This window comes from Gadus chalcogrammus, chromosome 4 (genome assembly GCF_026213295.1).
Source record: "Gadus chalcogrammus isolate NIFS_2021 chromosome 4, NIFS_Gcha_1.0, whole genome shotgun sequence".
Lineage (NCBI taxonomy): Eukaryota > Metazoa > Chordata > Actinopteri > Gadiformes > Gadidae > Gadus > Gadus chalcogrammus.
Genome location: NC_079415.1, coordinates 2,613,369 through 2,635,659, shown reverse-complemented (window position 1 = coordinate 2,635,659; position 22,291 = coordinate 2,613,369). Strand labels below are relative to the sequence as shown.

At 44.3% G+C, this 22,291-nt stretch overlaps 1 protein-coding gene and 1 long non-coding RNA gene across 3 annotated transcripts in view; one reads left to right on the top strand and one right to left on the bottom strand.

Annotated features, from left to right (window-relative positions):
* Window positions 1-938: 938 nt before the first annotated feature.
* Window positions 939-22,291, bottom strand: part of LOC130381821 (E3 ubiquitin/ISG15 ligase TRIM25-like) — a 32,133-nt gene continuing 10,780 nt past the window's right edge. Inside the window, exons 1-6 of one of the 2 annotated variants that reach the window (XM_056589605.1) lie at window positions 9,290-9,363; window positions 5,106-5,840; window positions 3,532-3,628; window positions 3,208-3,324; window positions 2,874-2,920; window positions 939-1,632 (exon numbers count right to left, since the gene is read on the bottom strand). In XM_056589605.1, the coding sequence (XP_056445580.1) occupies window positions 1,082-1,632; window positions 2,874-2,920; window positions 3,208-3,324; window positions 3,532-3,628; window positions 5,106-5,619 (1,326 nt within the window). In that variant the 5' untranslated portion in view covers window positions 5,620-5,840; window positions 9,290-9,363 and the 3' untranslated portion in view covers window positions 939-1,081. Of the gene's footprint in view, window positions 1,633-2,873; window positions 2,921-3,207; window positions 3,325-3,531; window positions 3,629-5,105; window positions 5,841-9,289; window positions 9,364-22,291 lie in introns of those variants that run through there. The other variant, XM_056589606.1, reaches the window with a different exon arrangement.
* Window positions 13,732-16,449, top strand: LOC130381829 (uncharacterized). The gene is made up of 3 exons (XR_008895476.1): window positions 13,732-13,986; window positions 14,518-14,574; window positions 15,739-16,449. It is a non-coding gene; the product is annotated as an uncharacterized LOC130381829 (long non-coding RNA).

The window sequence follows — 22,291 nt, the reverse complement described above, 5'->3', positions numbered from 1 at the left end:
TGTGAGTTTATATTTATATATACAAGGACTGGATACGTTAACACGTTAATTACGCGTTAACGCAATCTTATTTTAACACGATTAATACATTTTGACGCATTACAGTAAAGGGCCCAGAGGAAGGCTGAGCCTTAGAAGCTTTGAGACGTTTGGGGCACCAGACCTCACGACGGGGGGGGGGGGCTCTCTAACACAGCTACCCTGAGGGGGGGCAACAAGATCGGGGCAGTCCCCGGGGGGGTCGGTTGGGGGACGGTCATTCGGTGAAACACGCAGGGAGATAACTTGATGACCCCCATCTGAGAACACATAGACCCACCCAGCCCGCTGAGCCATCCCACACATGTACATCAGTCTGTACCCCCCCTCCGATCCTGACCAGGCCAGAGCAGCTCCTCTACAACCCAGCAGAGCTCACCTGAGGCCTCTCTATGCTCTCACTCATGATTAAAGGGCTTTGTCCGTTAAGTCTGAACAGGAGAGAAGTGAGTGAGACCAATTGGTAATTGGGCGTGGCGTTTTTTAAGGCCAGTGTTTTCCAGGTGACCCAAATGTGCTAAATTATGAGATTTGTGCTTTAGAGTTTTGCAAAAATGTGATTTAGATTTTATATTTGTGTAAAAACAATGGAATAGTGCTGAGAGTTTAGCAGCCTGGAGTCTTCTGGTTGATGCACAAGCTTCAAGTTTTCAGAATAGTGTGCATAGTTAAATTTTTTGTGTGTTTACAATCGAGAAAAACTGTAAAACCTCGGACAACCGGAGAGCAGTGATGACCCCCCCTCACCCCCCCACCCTCTGCCCTCCCCTCGAACCTAACCCCCCCTCCCCCTCAGCCCCCCTCACCCTCTGCCCCCCCCCCTCTGCCCCCTCAACCCCCAGCCTCCCCCCTCCCCTAACCCCCCCCTCAGCCCCCCTCACCCCTCCTCACCACCCCCTCACGCTCCTTCTTGTGTGTGTGTGTGTGTGTGTGTGTGTGTGTGTGTGTGTGTGTGTGTGTGTGTGTGTGTGTGTGTGTGTGTGTGTGTGTGTGTGTGTGTGTGTGTGTGTGTGTGTGTGTGTGTGCGCGTCTGTCTGTGTGTCTACAACCGACACAGAGACACTGAGGCCCCCCCCCCTACCCACACCCCCGGGAGGAGGACCTCCTGGGTGAAGGAGGCCTGGAAGGTGTGGAGGTGTGTCAGTGTGTCTGAGGACCCTCCTCCACCTGGGGACACTCTGTAGAAGGACAGAGAGCCAGCAGGCCGGTCCAGATACACTCCTACTCTGGTGGAGCCAGCGGAGGGGAGAGGGAGGTCTGTCTCTATACCGTTGTACCGGGCAGAGTAACCATCATCACGACAATAAAGACTCCAGGACTTGTTGTTCTCTCCAAGCCCGCTGTCACCACCCACTCCTCTCCTTGTGATTCCTCTGTATGTCACTCCTATCTCAACCCCTCCTTCCCACTCTACCTCCCAGTAACAGCGGCCAGTCAGAGCCTCTCTACCCAACACCTGGTGCCAGGAGTCAAATCTGTCTGGGTGATCCGGATACGACTGGTCCTCTTCAACCTGCGTCACCTTCCTGTTGTCCTCAGACAGAGAGAGGAGTCTGTGGGCCGTGTTGGGGTCCAGTGTGAGGTCACAGGCATCTGAGGGAGAACCAGACATGATGAGCTGCTGACCTCAGAGACACTGGGGAGTGTTCAGATGTGTGTGTCTTATCATCTGATGAGGATGAACAGCCTCAGCCTCCTGTAATGAGAGCCAGCGTCTCCCCGCTAATCTGAGGAGAGGCCACGCCCCCTTCAGCGGCCCGCCCCCTTCAGCGGCCCGCCCCCTTCAGCGGCCCGCCCCCTTCAGCGGCCCGCCCCCTTCAGCGGCCCGCCCCCTTCAGCGGCCCGCCCCCTTCAGCGGCCCGCCCCCTTCAGCGGCCCGCCCCCTTCAGCGGCCCGCCTCCTTCAGCCCTCTGCTCAGAAATCATCGGTGGGAGCGGCGGCCCCCCACCTATGGGTCATGACCCACGTGGTACCGGGTCGGAACCCACGTGGTACCGGGTCGTGATTCACGTGATACCGGGTCGCCGAGAAACAATAAATAATGTATATATCTTTTAATTAATTAGAATTAGAAGGGGCACATTGGCTGCCTGGTACCAATCGTATGTCACAACCCCTCTCCACGTCCGCACGCAGATATGAAATAAAAACAAGTGTGAAACTCTTCAAATGAAGGAACACGGATGGGCGGTATCTGACAATGGCCACACCCATACTGGAACTAAGGACACGCCCATACCGGGACAAAGGACACGCCCATACTGGGACAAAGGACACGCCCATACTGGGACAAAGGACACGCAAATACCGGGACATTTGTTTGGGGCCACCAGCACAACATGTTGGTCTTGTTGCAGAGTGGGATACTTACATCCCAACACTAGGGGCAGAAGTGGCATCGCTGTGCACAGTAGCTCAACGCTACCTATCCTGAGCTAGCCAGTGGATGTACGGTCGCTATGCGGAAGAGCTACAGCTACGGGTTGTCAATAAATTTGTGAAGAGTAACGTCTGTTTCCGTCTAATTATTGTTAGTATACCCAAAATACTACAGTCTGGGACCAGATGTTATCTTCATGATCATTATCATGATTATGTCTGATCATAATCACAACATTACCAAAAATCCATTTCATAATATAACAATGTAATACCTGCTGGGTTTTATACAAGCAGGTTTAATTGTGACGGTTGACAGTATTAATATACGTAAGATACATGATGTCGGCCATCATCTTCATTCCCAGTAGGATCTGATCTCACTTCCTGCTGTGTGGATGGACTTTCCATCTCAATAGTGAATGTGTGATGTGATGAATCAAACAGACACTTACACTTCATTAGAGATGGTCTCAGCCTCCTCACTCCATCGTGCTCCACACTGGGGGGGAATCAAAGTGAGAGCAGCATGTTGAAACATTCACCTTCATCATCTGCTGTCTCATCTCATTCTACACAACATTAGTTACAGCTGCATTTTCAAATCACTTTATCTAGCAGCACACGCACGCACGCACGCACGCACGCACGCACGCACGCACGCACGCACGCACGCACGCACACACACACACACACACACAATTATAGTCCCCTGACTTAAACATCAGTATCAGTAGAGTCTGATAACAACCAACCGGTCTGTTTTCATCGTCTGTTTGAAACTCATACCTCTCCTCTCTGGAGGGGCGTCCATCTTCAAAATCAGCATGTTTTTCCATAGACTCGTCACTCTCAAAGGAGTCACAGCTGGATCCAGGGGAGTCTGCTCTCTGCTGCTGCTCTGGGCTTCAACACACACACACACACACACACACACACACACACACACACACACACACACACACACACACACACACACACACACACACACACACACACACACACACACACACACACACACAGCTTTTAGTCAGACTAATGATGGAGTCATGATGTATCACTGCTGAGCTCTGAGATGGACAACAGTCACAGACAGAGGGATCCTCTTCTTACCTCTTAGCTTTGCTCCGGCGGCCATGTTGCCCAGACAGAGTGGTCTTAGAGGTAGGACCCCCCTCCTCTCTCTCCTCATCCATAGTAGACTGGAGACCTGGACACAAACACAACTACATATTGTTTCTGTGGATTCTATTTGAGTACCGAACGAATTACTGTAGTGAAGACTTCCTATCCATCTCCTGTCCGATATACACTCTATCACTCTCTATATCTAGATCTATACACTCTATCACTGTCTGTGTCTAGATCTATACACTATCACTCTCTATATCTAGATCTATACACTCTATCACTGTCTGTGTCTAGATCTATACACTCTAGCACTATCTGGGTCTAGATCTATACACTCTTTCACGATAGAGTAGTATGTATGTCTGCTGCCTTTCTGTCTACGTGCTGCATGCTGTCTGTCTGCGTCTGTCTGTCTGCATCCTGTCTGTCTGCCCTTCTGTCTGGGTGCTGTCTGTCTGTCTCTCTGCGTCCTGTCAGCCTGTCTGCCTGTCTGTCTGTCTGCGTCCTGTCTGTCTGTCTGTTTCTCTGTCCGTCTGTCTGTCCTTCGGCGTCCTGTCTGCCTGTCTGTCTCTCTGTCTGTCTGCGTGCTGTCTGCCAGTCCCTATTACGTTGCTTTTATATTTTTACATTAACCTTTAGGGCATTAAGCAGACGTTTTATCCAAAGCGACTGATAACGGTTTGTTTACACACAGACACACCGTCGGCGGAGGCCCCCACGCAAGGCAACAGCCATCCCATACTGGGACAAAGGACACGCCCATACTGGGACACAGGACACGCCCATACCGGGACACAGGACACGCCCATGCCGGGATAAAGGACACGCCCATACCGGGACAAAGGACACGCCCGTACCGAGACAAAGGACACGCCCATACTGGGACTACTGGGACAAAGGACACGCCTATACTGGGACATAGGACATGCCTATACTGGGACAAAGGACACGCCTATACTGGGACACAGGACACGCCTATGCTGGGACAAAGGACTCGCCCATACAGGGACAAAGGACACAACCATACTGGGACAAAGGACATACCCATACTTGGACAAAGGAAACGCCCGTACCGGGACATTTGTTTGGGGCTCCCAGCAGAACACGTTAGTCTTGTTGCGGAGTGAGACACTTCCATCCCACCACTAGGGGCAGTAGCGCCATCGCCTATCCTGAGCTAGCCATTGGATGTACGGTCGCTATGCAGGAGAGCCATGGTTACGGGTTGTCAATAAATAAGTTAAGAGTAACGCCTGTGTCCGTCTCGTTGATGTTAATATACCCAAAATACTGAGACCAGATGTTGGCTTCATGATCATTATCATGATTATGTCTGATCATATTCACAACACTACCAATTATCCAATACATAATATAACAATGTAATACCTGTTTGGTTTTATACAAGTAAGGTTAATTGTGACAGTCGACACATGTCAGCCATCATCTTCCTTCCCAGTAGGATCTGAATGAACGTCACCTCCCGCTGTGTGGATGGACTTTCCATCCCAATAGTTATTGTGTGTTGTGAAGAATCAAACTAAACAGACACTTACACTTCTTTAGCGTTGGCTCTTGGACAACCAGCTTCTTCATCTCCTTGTCCAGTGTCCCTTCGTATGACGGAGGACGGAACTTCACCTTCGTCCAGTCCCTGACTTTTGGAGGATCCTTCAGGGATTTGAAGGTCTGGATGACTTTGAGGGGGTCTTTAGTGTGTGAGAGCTGCTTCACCTCTGAGCTTCTATTGGTCAGAACTTCTATTTCCTGCCCCAGCTCTTTGATGAGGTCATCAGCTTGTTTCTCTTTGGATTTTAGTTTCTTTTGAACAGTTTGGTAGAAATCATCCAGAGTCTTTTCAACAGAGCGCTTCAGAGCAGTGAGGATCTCCCCACCATGGACCATCTCTTTGTCTGCTTTTGCTTTGCTCAGTTTCACTGTTTCATTGATGTCCTGACTCTTTTTTTGTCTCTCCTGGATCATCTGCTGAAACTCGGCCTGCTTCTTCCCAAGCTGGGCCATAATCCCTTCATATTCCTCATTTTGAGGATGGGACTTGTGGTCCGCCATTGTGCACAACACACACACACACACACACACACACACACACACACACACACACACACACACACACACACACACACACACACACACACACACACACACACACACACACACACACACACTCTCCTGGTCAGTCTGGCAGAAGTCCAGAAGTCAGTTGTGTTTCTTACACATACTGTCCTCCAGACGGAAGTCCTCTTCAGACCCGGAAGTAGCAGAGGCCAATCCTAGAAAACATGTTTTATCAAGTTTTAAAACATTACATTATTATTACATTTACATTGTGGCCATTCAGCAGACGCGGGGAAGTCCTGCAGAGTATAGGTGAACTCTGAACAAGTAAGTCTTTTATCTAACTTGTATATTAATGGTTCAAAGAGGGTTTAAACTCTTAGTTCTGATGCAAGTGTTTTTAATATTGTATATTCCTCGTTTCAATCAGAAATCTTCAACATTGCGCCCTGCCAACAGCGTCAATGAGGATTACAGTAAACCTGGTGTACTCACCTTATAATGAGGAGTACAGTAAACCTGGTGGCCTCACCTTATAATGAGGATTACGGTAAACCTGGTGGCCTCACCTTATAATGAGGATTACAGTAAACCTGGTGGCCTCACCTTATAATGAGGAGTACAGTAAACCTGGTGGCCTCACCTTATAATGAGGATTACAGTAAACCTGGTGGCCTCACTTTATAATGAGGATAACAGTAAACCTGGTTGATTCACCTTATAATGAGGATTACAGTAAACCTGGTGGCCTCACCTTATAATGAGGATTACAGTAAACCTGGTTGATTCACCTTATAATGAGGATTACAGTAAACCTGGTGGACTCGCCTTATAATGAGGATTACAGTAAACCTGGTAGGGTCACCTTATAATGAGGATTTCAGTAAACCTGGTGGACTCACCTTATAATGAGAATTACAGTAAACCTGTATCTGACTATTAAATTCATAAAGTGTTGTTCTTTGTCCCCAGACAGAGAGACATGCCTCCACTTTTCATTCCATTCAAAGCAATAATTCACTCTCAAAACACATTTCTATAATTTGTCTAAATTATGGTACGTATGGATCTAAACCACGTTAGCATGGGGTTAGCGGTCTCTGATTCCTGCCCAGCTGAAACATTTGACGTCACAACGCTACACGTCCAGAGGTCGGAGAGAGGAGTTAACAAGGAAGCTCTTTTTCTGTCCCTGTAAGCTATCTAGAGCGTCAAATACAACGTTATCCAAATGACACAAAGCAACACTTATCAACAACATGGGAAGTATTGAATAATGCTGAATCGTTCTAAATTAAATAAAGTAGCCTATAGTATAGTAATAATAACCCCAAAATGACATGTGTATTTTACAGATGTAAATATCAGCATATTTTTAGTCTGCAATTACTGTAATTGACGCTGTGACCTCATTTTTTTGACCTCAGTTCAGGAGGGTGGCTTCTATGTGACCCAGTTAGTTAATCCCTCAAGTATGACTCATGTAAATATTGCTTTTTTTGCATAAATCTGAGATTGGTTCAGGATGCTAAATAAGACCTGTACACCAAGTTTCAGATTGTTTTATCAATCGGGACGGCCATTACGAGTATTTACACTGTCAATACCTTAAAATAAAGAAATATAGAAAAATAAATCTGCAATGATTATTGCCACGCTATGACTGTCAGTTATGTTCTTTATAAGGTGTGTCAAGGAAATGGTTCCAAGCGACTGTTGGACAGTTGACTGTAACTTCCAAACAAGTTAGACGAGAAAGTACCTTTACAATCCACCGTTGAATACTTTTGATACGTTTATTACTTCAGGATTCCAGACAGACAGGTTGGTTGCATTTTGTGAGCAGAGAACCATTCTCCTACAGGCATTGCCAATTTAGTTCATGATGTTTTTGCCTGTTTGCTTCCTGGTAGGCAAACATTCAAAACTTGGAACTGTCCAATGCAATGTGTTGCATCTATCGCTAATGGAAACAAATTTGCAAATCGATAAATATGTACAGTTGTAAGAATAAGTTTATGCACCCATGCTAGAGTTGACTAAAAAGAGGAATAAAAAATCTTCTTTTGGAAATCAATCTTAATGCCATAATTAAACAAATAAGGAAAAATACAACCTTTTAGGCCACAAATTTTCTTTGTGAATGAATAAATTGGCAGATTTGCATGGTTTTATTTCAGTTAGCCAATTAGCTGGTTTGATTTGCAGTGAGAATCATTAGGCTAACTAACAGCTGGGTGCGTAAACTTATTCTTACCACTGTATTATTAAACCACCTTGCCGTAAATCTGAAATGTAGATAAATAAGCTTCCATTTTTTATTGAGTTTCTTGGCTTTCCACTTGACATTGGGATTAGATGATGTTGCTACACATATGATCACCTGACTCGATGCCTCATGATTTGAGGAATTTATGTTATAAGATTTCATCACCGGTCTCCCATACATTCCTCTGGTCCAAGTGTCTTGTTCCAGAATTACAATGTTCCATATAGAGCTGCCTATGGCCATGGGTATCATGACCGTCACACTAAGCCAGTGGTTCTCAAATGGCGGTATGCATACCCTTAGGGGCAGGGCCGGCTCTGACCAATTTGGTGCCCTAGGCAAGATTTTTGCTGGCGCCCCCTACCCCTTTGAGGGCTGCCATATTTTCGGCGCCCCCGGCGGATGGTAATAATAAATTAATTTGGGGATTGCACCAGGGCCGTGCAGAGACCCTTTGAGGGGCAGGGGCTCAAATTAAAAAAAAAAAATTAAAAAATTAATAACTCACTCGAAATTCTTCCTATCAACATCAAACTACTTCTGATGTGTTTATGTACTCGTTTTGTAGTCCCCACTACCCCTTGTTTTAAAGAAATTTTTTTAATTGTTTTTTAAAAAATGCAAAAGTTTTCAGTGCATGTATTGCATCCATATTTAAGGCTTTATTTTTAATAGCTCACTTGTTCTTATAGATATCAACACCAAACCACTTCTGGTGTGTTCATAAACTCATTGTGGAGTTCCCACCACCCTGTGTTTAATAGATACGTATACATTGTGTATAGTTAGGCTAATTCATATTCAAGGCTTTTATTTTGTAATAGCTTAATTGTTTTTATAGATATCAACACCAAACCACTTCTGATGAGTTCATGAACACACATGTGCCCTTTTTTTAATTTGAGCCCCTGCCCCTCAAAGGGTCTCTGCACGGCCCTGGTGCAATCCCCAAAGTCTGGAGTCTTCAAGATGACCCCAACCCCTTTTTCTGTACTGGTTAACCCCTACCTGCTCCTTAATGACCTGTCTCTGTACTGTCTAACCCCTACCTGCTCCTTAATGACGTGTCTCTGTACTGTCTAACCCCTACCTGCTCCTTAATGACCTGTCTCTGTACTGTCTAACCCCTACCTGCTCCTTACTGACCTGTCTCTGTACTGACTAACCCCTACCTGATCCTTAATGACCTGTCTCTGTACTGTCCAACCCCTACCTGCTCCTTAATGACCTGTCTCTGTACTGTCTAACCCCTAACTGATCAATAATGACCTGTCTCTGTACTGACCAACCCTACCAGCTCCATAATGACCAGTCAACAACTGTCATCAACCTACTGATAAGATTCAAAGCTATTCATATTTGTGGTCTATCACGGATAAGAGTGGACTACAGTACCTTTGTCGTCTTCCTGCTGTGATGAAGTGAGCCACACCAAACCGTCCGACTCGTAACAAGGAAATGATTAACCAACCAGTTGGACCAGTTCCCCTGCGAGGTCAAACTCCTCCCAGCCTCAGATTTTATATGAGCTGCGTATTTCCGGTCACAGGGCGCTGTTGTCTCTGTTAACTTTGGACGAGAGGCAGGGTGTTTTTTCCTAGACGCAGATTCATAGACCCTCTCATTCTCAAGGAGGGGAAAGGTGTGGAGATGCTTCCTGGACGTTTCTATTGCACTATTTAATAACTATTCATCATCCACACAGAAGGCCTCAAAGGACTTCATACGTGTCTGATAAGATCAAGTTCACCGTGCGGATGTCATACCAACTGCTCTGTGCTGCTTAAACCGCTAAGGCACGACCATACATAGACGTGTGGCATGAAATCACACCCAGATCTGTGATGCAGGTCCACAGATAACAGGACCCAGTACATGATGACGTTTAACCGCCTTCACTAACCAAGATGTGGTTAGTGTCTAAATAATGCAATCATAATAACGCACTGCAAATATAACAACGGTTCACTCTGTCCCAAGTACCTTTAAAGTCTCCCAAGGACGCAAGAAGACACAAGAAGAAAAAGTCTTGTGCAAACAGGGTGCATTCTACACAGCAGGTATCGTACAAATGATCAACCCAGTGATAAGAGTGAACTGCAGTATCTTAGTCTTCTTCCTGTTGGACCAGTTCCCCTCCCAGTTCATACTCCTCCCAGACTAACCTCTTATGAATAATAATCAGCTTATTAAAATATGAAGCATGGACAGAGATCTCTGAGCTCTGTCAACTCATGGTGTGTTCCTGAATCCTCGGACGCCAGCCTTCCGAGTTGCACTTTTGACGTAATTTCCGGTATCGGAGCATTTATAGTGTTCCAGTGCGACTTTGTGATTGTGTCATGAAATCGCAAGTCGTTGTTTATTGTTAGCTACATTAGCCTCTTTAGCAAACCAGCTCGAAAACGAAAAACACAACTTTACATTGTATGCACAGCAAGACCGTGTAATGCATCAATTGGTAAAGAAGCAATGTAATCAAGTGTGTAAGAGCATTTAAAATCAACATTAAAACGACCAACGTGTTCAAGGGAGTGGATTTGCGTGGGGACCTAAGGACGTGTCCCCACCAATGTCAAATGACGACTGAAATGTCCCCACCAATATTCCGGTTTAAACGAAAAAAAAGCACCTCATGCGGTACACAAAGGGTTAAATTCCCACTTCGGTACCGCCTCCCAAAATACGTTTTAGGCCTTGATTCCACCGGAGGCGTACGCGCCGCGGCACGGCTGCGCCGCGGTCACTGCTGCTGATCGCTTCCACTCTAATCAATGAGACCATTTCCACCGGGCGCGCCGCGGAACGTTTTAGCAGCGTCCCAGGAGCGGCACGCCGCGGCGCGGCACGCCGCGGCGCGGCACGCCGCAGCGCGGCGCTATCTTTCCGTCCAATTCTATTTTTGCCGCGAGCCGCTGCTAAACCGCGTCAATTTCGACAGAGCAGGTCGAGCCGGGCAGGAAGTGAAAAGTAAAAGCCATAGAGCATCCGGTCAATTTTCAAAATAAAACACAATACTCAGCTCATGTAACTTCACATCAACATTACTTCATGACCGGTGGCACCAGGTCAGCAGTCAATCAATCAAAGGGTCTCAGAGGGTCGGCAACATGGACGACGAGAGACTCATTGTCGAAGTTCAGCAACATGAAGTCATTTATGTACCAAATCCTCCTTTTTATAAGGAAAATGTCAGAAAGGACAAAGCGTTGCATTTAATTGCAATCGTTTTGGGAGTGAAAGGTGAGTACATTAGGTTTAGGATTATCGCGTGATCTCGTGATCTCGCGTGAATACGGCTGGCTCGCAAGGCAGCGCTACGCTGCCGTTACGCGCCCGGTAGGAAAGGACGCAGGGCAGAGGACGCAGCCGTACCGCGGCGCAGCCGTTCCGCGGCGCGTACGCGTCCGGTGGAATCCCGGTGTCAGAATCCGAAAGGATGAAAGACAAATAGGGGGCGTGCCTCGAAGAGTGCCGCAGGAAAGCTGGGAGATTTCCGAATTCAGACTCGGAAGGCTGCAACCCAGTATTCAAGAACACAACATGAACCATCAGCTGTATACAGCATGGACCTATTAAAGAAAGGACAGCGGATTAAAAAATGGCGCCAATTAATTCCTATGAAAACTGCTCAATGGCGCAGAGCAACATCAAGGAGAGATTTGCTTCCACCTCATGGGAGCCAGCCACGCCCTAGTGCCTGACGTGCCAGATGCAGAAATATTCTTGTTGTCTAGCATTGTAGCATCATAAGCATGATCTGTCTACACATCCCTTGGCGGCTTTAAGCGCTAAAAAGTCTACACAGTGCCTAAAAACCATCAACATCATTCATGTTAAGTAAAAGGAAAAACCTCGGACACGACCAGTTAACGGAGCCGTGCACTGAGCCCTCTCGGATGCCGGGCCGAAACAACATTTGTTTCTCTACGACTCCTTTCAGCTGCCCACCCCTCCTTCTCCTGCAAACAATAAATAAATAAAACGGCTAATAAAACGAGGTGGTGATTTAAAAAGAGAAAACTTAAATTTATTGTATTGGTACATGGTTTAAAGATAATTATGTTTATTTGATTGATATCCACAAATTTCTTGCAGACAGATTCCTGTTACCAATTTGTTTTGGACTGAACAGAGATATCTACTTATGGGCCCCCTCTACTTATGGGAATCGAACAGCTGCAATACCAGGCTTGGCCGTTGAGCACTGGTGGATCGCAGAAGTATGCACTGCTCCTGGGGGCCTGCATAGAGCCGGCCCTGGGCATAGGCAGTATAGGCAAATGCTAGGGGCGCCGTCATCCGCGGGGGGCGCCGAAAACGGGGGGAGAAAAAATATATATATATATATATATATATATATATATATATATATGACCGGACCGTGACCCCGAGACGAAGAAAAAGATTAATGACACTGTGTCGGAATTAAGTCCAAAAGACTGAAGCCATCCGGCGCCCAAGGAAGGAAAAGATGAAAGAAGAGGAGGAAAAACGTGAAAAAGATAGGAGGTACAGTAATGTCAATGTGATGAAGTGCATGTAATTAATAGTTTAATGCATCGTAGTTACCGTTGTTGGAGCAGAGTGTTAGCTTGCTAGCTTACTTCGGACCAACATTGTTTAATAATCAATAAATAGCTGAGTCGACGTGTGTTAATGTTACTCCACCTTAAATTCATCAGGGACGTTTGGAAACTTAACGTTAGGCCTGTTCACACCTAACTTAACGTTAGGTGTTATTTTACAGGTGTCTTTCCTGCTTGTATGTCAGTTCAAATGCTTTTAGTTGTCCACCCACTGTGTATTAGGGTGGTTGTAAGCATTTGGTTTTATGTTTGTTAAAGTTTACATCAGTGTTAAAGTGCAGTTAAAGTGTATTAGCCTACTGTTAATATTTCATACCTTAGCTTTCACATATCATTCATAGGCTATATATACAGTACATATATATTCATTTCACTGCACTTTACTGGTTTTTGCACTGTGGTTAGACTGAATTGCATTGCAATGACAATAAAGTTGAATGAATCTCAACACATTTTCATTATTAGTCTATATTAGTCTCATGTATAGCACACCAAGCATCTGTTTTTTTATTAAAATGTAACATGCAGTCGTCACATATACTTCTCTTCTCTCTTCAGATGCACTTTTTAAATATTTCAGTGCCACTCCCAGTGACACAGCATCAGGTGCTGCTGTCCCGTCTACCTCTGCACAGCCCTAATACATTATTGTATTTTTTTTACACTTCAGTTGAGTGCTTGTTTAATCTCTGGTTAGAACCAAACTAGATAAACCATACTACATTTAATTGTATTTACAATAATTTGAATCTGAAGTCTATCTATTATTTTGCTTATGAATGCCTTTAGTAAACATCATGCATTTCTTTGCAGTATTTTGTGCATACCTTATTGTATGAGTGATTCATTGTTTTGCAAGACTTTTTTTTTACTGCAAAGTGTTTAATTATTAAATTTCCTAACGTCTGCAGTATTTTGTGCATACCACATTGTATTTATGATTCATTGCTTGTTACTTGATTTTTAATACGTTTTGTGTGTTTCATTTTCTATCCAAAATCAAAGAGTCTCAAAGACAAAGCTTTGTAGCTTCCCTGAGTTTATCTCTTTAGTTTATTACTGTGCGATCCGAAGGGGTAGGGGGCGCCAGCAAAAATCTTGCCTAGGGCGCCAAATTGGTCAGGGCCGGCCCTCAATAATAGGTCCATGGTAGTGTGGACGGTCCTGCCCACGTGGGTCATCCTGCCCATGTGGGCTCGGCGGTAACGTCACACGCACTGAGAAAAGCCCCGAAGCGCTCCGAGCTGCCAGCGCTCAGTGCAGTCTGACCCAGACCCCGGACAGTGGCTCTGTGTTGCGTCACGTGTAGGCTGTTATATGCCTTTTGTAGTTTTTAAAGCGTCAAAGAATGCTCAGCTAATTTTAGAAATCGTTTGTTTTATTGTATTCTGCAGGACGTTAAGTGTTGGTATTTAGTTTGCGGTTAACGAAACTGACGGTTGGACGCGGACATGAATGACATCAAACTGGCCGTGCTGGGCAGCGAGGGAGTGGGGAAATCAGGTGAGGATGCGCCCTGGTGAGAGACAGGTGTCCCGTGGAGCGATAGGTTGTTAGGGAACAGGGCGGCGAGGGTTCAGCGGCAGGCAGGCAGGCAGACGGACAGGCAAGGACTCGACGACAGGCAGGTAGTCGGGCAGGCAGGGGTTCGGCGACAGGTAGGCACAGGCAGAGTGACGGACGGAGAACTAGGGAAGAGGGGAGAGGGTTATCAAGAGAACGGGAACACTGAACTGGGTCTAGAGAATGCTGATAGGACCGATACGAACTGGGTAGTTGTAAACGACGAAATGGCGCCGGCTGGATGGAGATTGATGATCGAGATTGATGATCGAAAGTGGAGAATGATGTGTGGAGATTGATGATCGAAGACAGGTGTGACGGAAGAATGAGGTACAGTGGCGTCAAGGGGCCACAAGATGGGGGTGTTGGACTGCGTAGCAGGACGCGGCGTGACGCACCGTGGACGGACAGTGCAGTGCGCGCCTTTTACATGACCCTCATATTAATAACCATATGCTTTTGGCTCTGCAGCTCTCGTCGTACGGTTCCTGACGCGGAGGTTCATCGGGGAGTACGCCTTGTTGACCGGTAAGACTCCTAACCTTTGGAGACTTTATTTAGACCCCTATTAGAAGGCTTGCTTGTTTCTGACATAGGTGAATGCAGGTAAAACACATGTTATGGAATTGTGCATATACAGTAGGATATCATTCATATGCTGAAGTGAGAAACGTTATTTGTGTATTGATTTATGGGCTACATAATTAATTTTATTATTATGATTATTGCTATCTAGAATTAAACATAAACATTCAGGTTATTAGTATGATTAATTTGTTATACTATTCCTACTGCATTAAAATATGTCACATATTTCCTGAAACATTCCAGCAGGTGTTTCCTGACACCATATTTAAAGCCCTCAGCCCCACCCTGACTCTTTTAGTCTTCAATACAGAGCCATGGTGAGAGATTGTTTGTTTGTGAGTGTTTGATACTTGAATAAAGAGCTTGTATGTATATTGTATGCTTGAGGGTTTGCTGTTCATACACTATCCATCAATGCGCGCTATTGATGGGCAGTTAAACAGACAGGGACAGTGGTCAAACTGTCACAGGTGCTCTTTAAGCTTACAGGTGGTTTCAAATCTCCCATTCAGAACATTAGAAAAAAAAGAGACAGAGTGTATCACCAAGGAACAAAACAGGAAACGACAACTTTTACGACCTCGGGCACAGAACACTGTCCAACACTGTCCTTCTCGCACATCTGAGCTACTCACTGATTCATCACTTTTATCTAAAGTACCTTACAATGAATTTAAACTAACTATCAAAAAAGAGCCTCATATGAGAATAGCCCTGGATGAATACGACCGCAGCGTGCCTGGGCATTGTGTTACCCCCCCCCCCCCCCCCCCCCCCCCCGGGGAACGATGTATTAAATGTTTGTTTGTTGGAATCATCCGCAGCATGGCTCAGGACCGGGCCGGGTTGTCGTGGGCCCCGTCCCTCAGCGGCCGTTAGAAATATCAATTCCCGGGCAAGAGACTCTCCGGCTTGTTTACAGCGGGGGTTTTATTATGAGTCGTCTAATAATAGTCCCTGTTTTTATAACGTGTTTACCAATTATAATACCCCATACGGTTGTAACACACCACATTGTGACTTGTGACTTGAGAATTTATATTTTCAGAGTTCACGTTGAATCTTAATTTATTTTGCATTTGTCGTGTTCCCTTCTCTCGGCAGTGTCCCTGAGCCTTCAGCCTCCAACTGTGTCATCCTGTGATGGACGAGGTCAGAGGTCAGAGGTCAGGAGAATCCCTAGGTCATGTGACGTGGGTCATATCAACAATTATGTATCAATTAATTTTTTTATCTTTTTCGCCATATTCAATTTTTTAAATATAAACATTATACCATTGGTGCCAAAGACAAAAGTCTTATCCAATTGATTTTGGAGACCTTTGCATCGCTACTATGACGATTATTATTTTGATTATTATTATAACTACTACTACTAAAGCTTCAGCTGTGTGTCCCATGTGCAATAGAGCACATTTGTGTGCTTTCGAGAGGACGCCGGGAAATCGATTATTGATGACTGAAAGAAAAAAAAGAAGTGAAATCGATTATCTTGAGTAAAGCGAGCTGCTTTTAACCGAATGGGTGCATGTTTACCAGCTGCACCTCATTCAACCACCGCAATGTGATTATACCAATCTATTTTATAAGCTATTATGTGATTATCTTATGCTACTGTAAATACACCAATCCTTGGATAAACCTGACAATTTATCCTTCGACGTATCCCGTCGCTTTTTTATCTTTTTTTAATCATGACATTTATACAGAATTTTGGATTTTTGTTCGTTTATCTATTTTTTCTATGCTGCTATCTGTTACACTGGTCAAAATATAACATTCTTACTGCCATTTATCAATAAAACTCAATTCTAAATGTTGTGAAATTCTGTTTTGTCATTCAAAAGTGGAATAAACTTTATTTGGGAAATTTAAGCTTTATTGCTTTGATTAAATAGCTTACATTGTATATCGATTTTTGATTTGCTTAGCATCCATGGTTAAATAAAAAGACTGAACAGGAGCTTCCAGAGAAGAAACTTAACTTTACATAAATTCAGTTGTGTTTGACTTCGACAATTACAGTCCAATAGTATTTACGATGAAGTTTGTTCACAATGAATGCAATATGCTCGCCATTTTTCGTGTAAAGCTTAAAATATAGCATTACATCATCAGAAGTATTTCTGTTTATATGCCTACATAATATATTGAACCTAATTCAATTTGGTAAAATTTTCCGTTCGCCAACCGTCATAGAAAATATTAAAGTTAGACATGTAGCGCAAGAACAGAATCTACATCTGAGACGATCTGGTGGCGGGAAATGAAAGCACGTGAGCGAGCTGTGGATGATCCGTCTGCTGGCGACCGACCGCGGACACTGACGAAGGGCCGGCCGGATGCTGATGATGACATTTTAAATATTCAATGGAGCCTATATGGGGAGCGGCGGCGAGGCACGCCAGACGGATGAAGGTCTATTTTAAAAAGAGACAACTGATGATTGGTCACTTGTTGGCTCCGGCGGCGACGCTCAGGCCAGTAGGCCGGTGTCCAAGTCCACGTCGATCCATTATCCGCTAAAAGCACCGTTTGCGGATTTGGCGTCGTGTGCGTCTGTCGACTAATATTTCATGTGGTGGGTCATTAAATGGTCCTTATTCGTCCCTTTGCGCGCAGGCGGGAAGGTCACACTCATGCGGACACACATGCACATTGTGCACACACGCATCCACACACCGTAAAAAGAATAAGAATATAACTGCAGTGACCTGAGATCGCCACAAGATGGTGCAAACTATTTTCCAAAGATGTTATTTATGCTATATATTTAATCCGTTTTGAACCTTAACGCAGATAAGTGCCAGTAAATATAATATGCAAGCTTCCTTGAATATCCTATATGCACATTTAATATATTAATATCACTATTTGATATTGAAATATTTACTTCAATTAAAATAGTGCTTATGGTACTTTAGTCCCCATGTCTCCGAGCCCGGCCCACAGGGTGATTAGTCTGTTTTAACGAGATCAAACCTCTGTTAGTGAGTCAGCGGCATTGCTTTTGTCTGTTGATAGATGCAGTGACTACGATGCCTCTGATGTGTTACGTTTAACCTCTGACCTCTCACTATAGGAGCCATTTCCAGAATACATGTTGGCATGTTTAAAGGTATATATCAAGCGTATGTATGTATTCTGTTTGGTATTTGTTCTTTATTTCACAGTCCAAATCAAAGTGTGTGTGTGTGTGTGTGTGTGTGTGTGTGTGTGTGTGTGTGTGTGTGTGTGTGTGTGTGTGTGTGTGTGTGTGTGTGTGTGTGTGTGTGTGTGTGTTAGTCTGTTTGTGTGTGTTTGTTTGTTTGTCTGTGTATGTGTGTGTTAATCTGTTTGTGTGTCTGTGTGTGTGAGTTAGTCTGTTTGTGTGTATGGGTGTGTTAGTCTGTGTGTGTGTGTGTGTGTGTGTGTGTGTGTGTTTGTGTTTCCAAAAAATAACTGCCATTCAGACCGTCCACACAGGTCCTACTTTGGGTTCTATTAGGGAACATAAGCAGCGATTGTTGCACCTAAACTAGGAAGACGCAGAGCTTTAACCCTCCCTTAGAACACACAAAGTGCATTCAAAGTGCACTCGATGGACAATCCGTATGAGACAACGATGACCTTAAGACTGATTCATAGATATCGGAAAGGTCAGCTGATTTAACTAATTCACGGAGGAACTGGATTAGTGCAGAGTCTGTGGGACAGAGAGTGGATGGTTACTGAAGACACTTTAAACTGTAAATCCAGAGCTGAGTGGTCGATCAGCTCAAGTGGGACCAGTGGAATAGGCTTTATCTAAAAGTAGAACTGATCCCCGAAAAAAAAGGCATCACTGTAAATATTTGAATAGAATAACCCTTGTCTCGTGTTGACCATAGCCGTTTTTACCGTATCTTTTAAGGTCTTTATCAAGAGCTTCATGCTAACAATGACTAGCGGTGTGTTTGCCTTTTGTTACATCACACCCGACAGGCCCCTTGCGATGTTGACATTCACAAAGCCTTATCTCTCCTATATCAAACTTTCATCGCGGCCAAAAGCTATTTCCGTGTTCCTTTTTCTTGGCAGAGACCGTCTTATATAACCAGTTTTTCCTCTTCGTTAACAAACCCGCTGACTCCTTCCCCTTACCGCCATTTGTTTCATCGTGTTTACGATTGTATAAATACAGAACACTTCCAGTGACCACGACCTCAGCTCCTAATCAGGGCACTGCCACGCCGTCCACAGGTGATGGCGTCAGGCCGGCAGCCCTTCCGTCACAGCTGACCCAGACGCATCGCCTCAACGGGTTCTTACCCAGAATCCTCTCTGGTCCGCCGGAGGAGAACCTTGGACCGTAAACCTGTGGCGGTCTTTCTCCTTGTGGCCTCGAACCAAACACACACCTCTAGACCCCAAACACACACCTCTAGACCCCAAACACACACCTCTAGACCCCTAACACACACCCTTCACCGAGGCAGAGCTCCACAGTGTGAACAGTGGAGGCTAAATATAGCAGGAATAATAATACATTATTACAAGGGATTTAAGGATGGCACATTTACAACCAAAGCCAATGACAACACCAACATGTAAGAATTGGAATGATTCACTAATGAGGATATCTATTACAGTTGGAGAGAAGAATTGAGGAGTCATTTATTATGTGAGTTAGTTTGTTTGTTAGCTGTTCCCTTAGGGAAATTCTTTTTCACAGTTTCCTTCCGTCATTACTCATCTTCATTTCTCGTCATATGCAGATAAAGAACATGCATAAACTACATTTATACATTTGACATTGATGAAGATGACAACAGACATACATTGGGGTGGGGTAATCTGACTGTAAACCTGTTATCAAGGGTTTTCCTCCATAATTGGTCATTCAGCTTTGATAACAGCCATGAATGAAAGGGCTATATCTTTGAAAGGGCTATAGGTTTTTCTTGTACTGTATATTATGGACGTTTTCATCATGATAGTGGGCCAATTCTAATGTTGTAATTAAGAAATAAATATGGATTTTAAGTGTATTTCTACAGTGGCCAGTTTATGACGTAGAGTGAGGTTAAGACTAAATATAGCAGGACTGCGATTGTCAGTGTGTGAATGTGTGTATGAACCGTTGTAGGTCAGCGCCTGCTAAATCAAATGCTCTAAATGTAAATGTGAAATGGGTTTCAGTTGTATTTCTACAGTCTATGACGTAGAGTGACGCAGAGTCCTCCAGTGTACCTTTGGTCCTGGCTGCCTTTGCCACCCGATGAGAGGAACGGAGAAGGGACTCCCCCACGCTTTAAGTCCCTCCGTCCACGGTTGGGTGGGGGGTGACCTGAGAGCTCGTTTGTTAAGCGGCTGTTTAACAGGCTGCTCCATGGAAGACTGCAGCCGAGCCCGCACTCACTGACACACACACACACACACACACACACACACACACACACACACACACACACACACACACACACACACACACACACACACACACACACACACACACACACACACACACACACACACACACACACACACACACACACACACGTACAAATACATGACTCACACATAAGCATGCCCACACATGACACCCACTAACACACACACCTAACAGATGCATGCACCACCACATTTACACACTAAAGTACTCACACACACACACTCATGCCCATGCACATGCACACCCATAGATGCATGCCCACACATGCATACGCTCACACACACTCACCCACACATGCAAGCCCACAAGCACTTATGCACATGCACATCCATAGATACACGCACACACAAACACACACACACACACACACACACACACACACACACACACACACACACACACACACACACACACACACACACACACACACACACACACACACACACACACACACACACACACACACACACTCTGTCACCCACACTCACCCACACATGAAGCCCAGGAGGAGAAAGGCACATTCACAGCCTATTGTTTAAATTGTACTATCTATCACAGATAGCACCGTTTAAACAGTTCTGCTATCCGGACATAAATACACTAACGTTAAGCAAGGCTGAGGCCACTATCTTCTAATGCTGTTGTCGTGCTTATGCCTTGGACAACACTCCCCAGGCATGCAGGTGGGGGCTGGCCACTGCTCAGAGATAGGTCTACTGTAGGTCTATCACCGTGTATAACGTACGGACACATTCAGCTAAAAACACCTCAAAGTCTCCATGATGTCTGCCTTGACAACCATGAATCACCGTCGACTTGACAAAACCTGCTTTGAAATCCTCATCGAGTGCCAAGAATGAAACTCTTTGAAACTCTTTTGCGGATTCTAATCGGACAAAGCAAAAGTGTGAAGCAGTATGAGTCAGGAACTGTGTGTGTGTGTGTGTGTGTGTGTGTGTGTGTGTGTGTGTGTGTGTGTGTGTGTGTGTGTGTGTGTGTGTGTGTGTGTGTGTGTGTGTGTGTGTGTGTTGGCGGACAGTGTGATGGTGCGTTGGGGTTTGGAGCGTTCCTGTGATTGTTGTCAGAGCGATTGGCTCCTCTCTTTGGTCAACACATAGCTGTAATCTATGTTTGGCTGATCACAAACACATTTTCCACTCTGCTGAGATAATACACATGGTTCCTCTTCTGATTTCCTCTTTTATAGATTGCGTTCTCTGTTATTCACTGAGCAATGTTAGCATCTATCTAAGTGTGGAATCTGTGATGCAAAGATTAACCAAAACCTCCAAAACTTGTTGTCTTCTTGACTGTTTCAGTATAAATCTTTTCATTATTGTAAACCTGAGCTTTGAATGGTTTGTCTTTCCATCAAGGTTTCATATTCAAAACATACAAATTTATATCCATATAATAAAAATATGATTTGTTACTGTCAAAATATGATCTCATCTGTGCATTCAGGTGTCTACCGTTTGTCTTTAATAAACCCCACAACACATTTGTATTTGCAAAAAAACTGGTTTTATTAGGCCTGTGTATGTTTTTGTGTTCACAATTATAAAACTATGCATTAAAATGCATCGACATACATTCACATCTACTTATTTTGATTTCATAGACCTACTGCATTGGTTACATTAATATCAATCCAGACAATAGATAATAAAATGTATTAGGATATAAGTCATATAACCCAATTGGGTGATTTTCTCTCCATCTTTTAGGTGAGTGGGTGCTGATTATACACACTTTTTCTTTCAAATGAATTATAAACAAATGCTTGGTCATTTTCTTTTTCACATAAAGCCTAGAGACTGCCCTGTAGCCTGTATGGAGGAATTAAAATTCACCGAAGGTATTCCCTGTATCAATAATAATCAAACATATCAAAAAAATGACATGAAACGAAAAGCACGAAAAATCAATAAACAAAAATGATGTTAAAGCTATTTCTCAAATAAGAAAAGTAATGAAGCATATTTTTTATTCATAATAAAAGTGATCAGTTGATATGCTTTTTCAGGCACGTGAATTGATCACTTGCATAATAAGACTGATATCAGAGCCATGCATTATGAAACTGTAAGCGTCTGAAAACATACACAATATTGTAGTCTAAACATATTTCGATTCACTATCAATCTGTCATTAGAAATATTTTCTTTGTAAAACCTGCTTAGTTAACCTCATGGAAGATCTTAAGTCTCTTCCTTTCAGAGTTTATAGAGATCAACTTTCAGA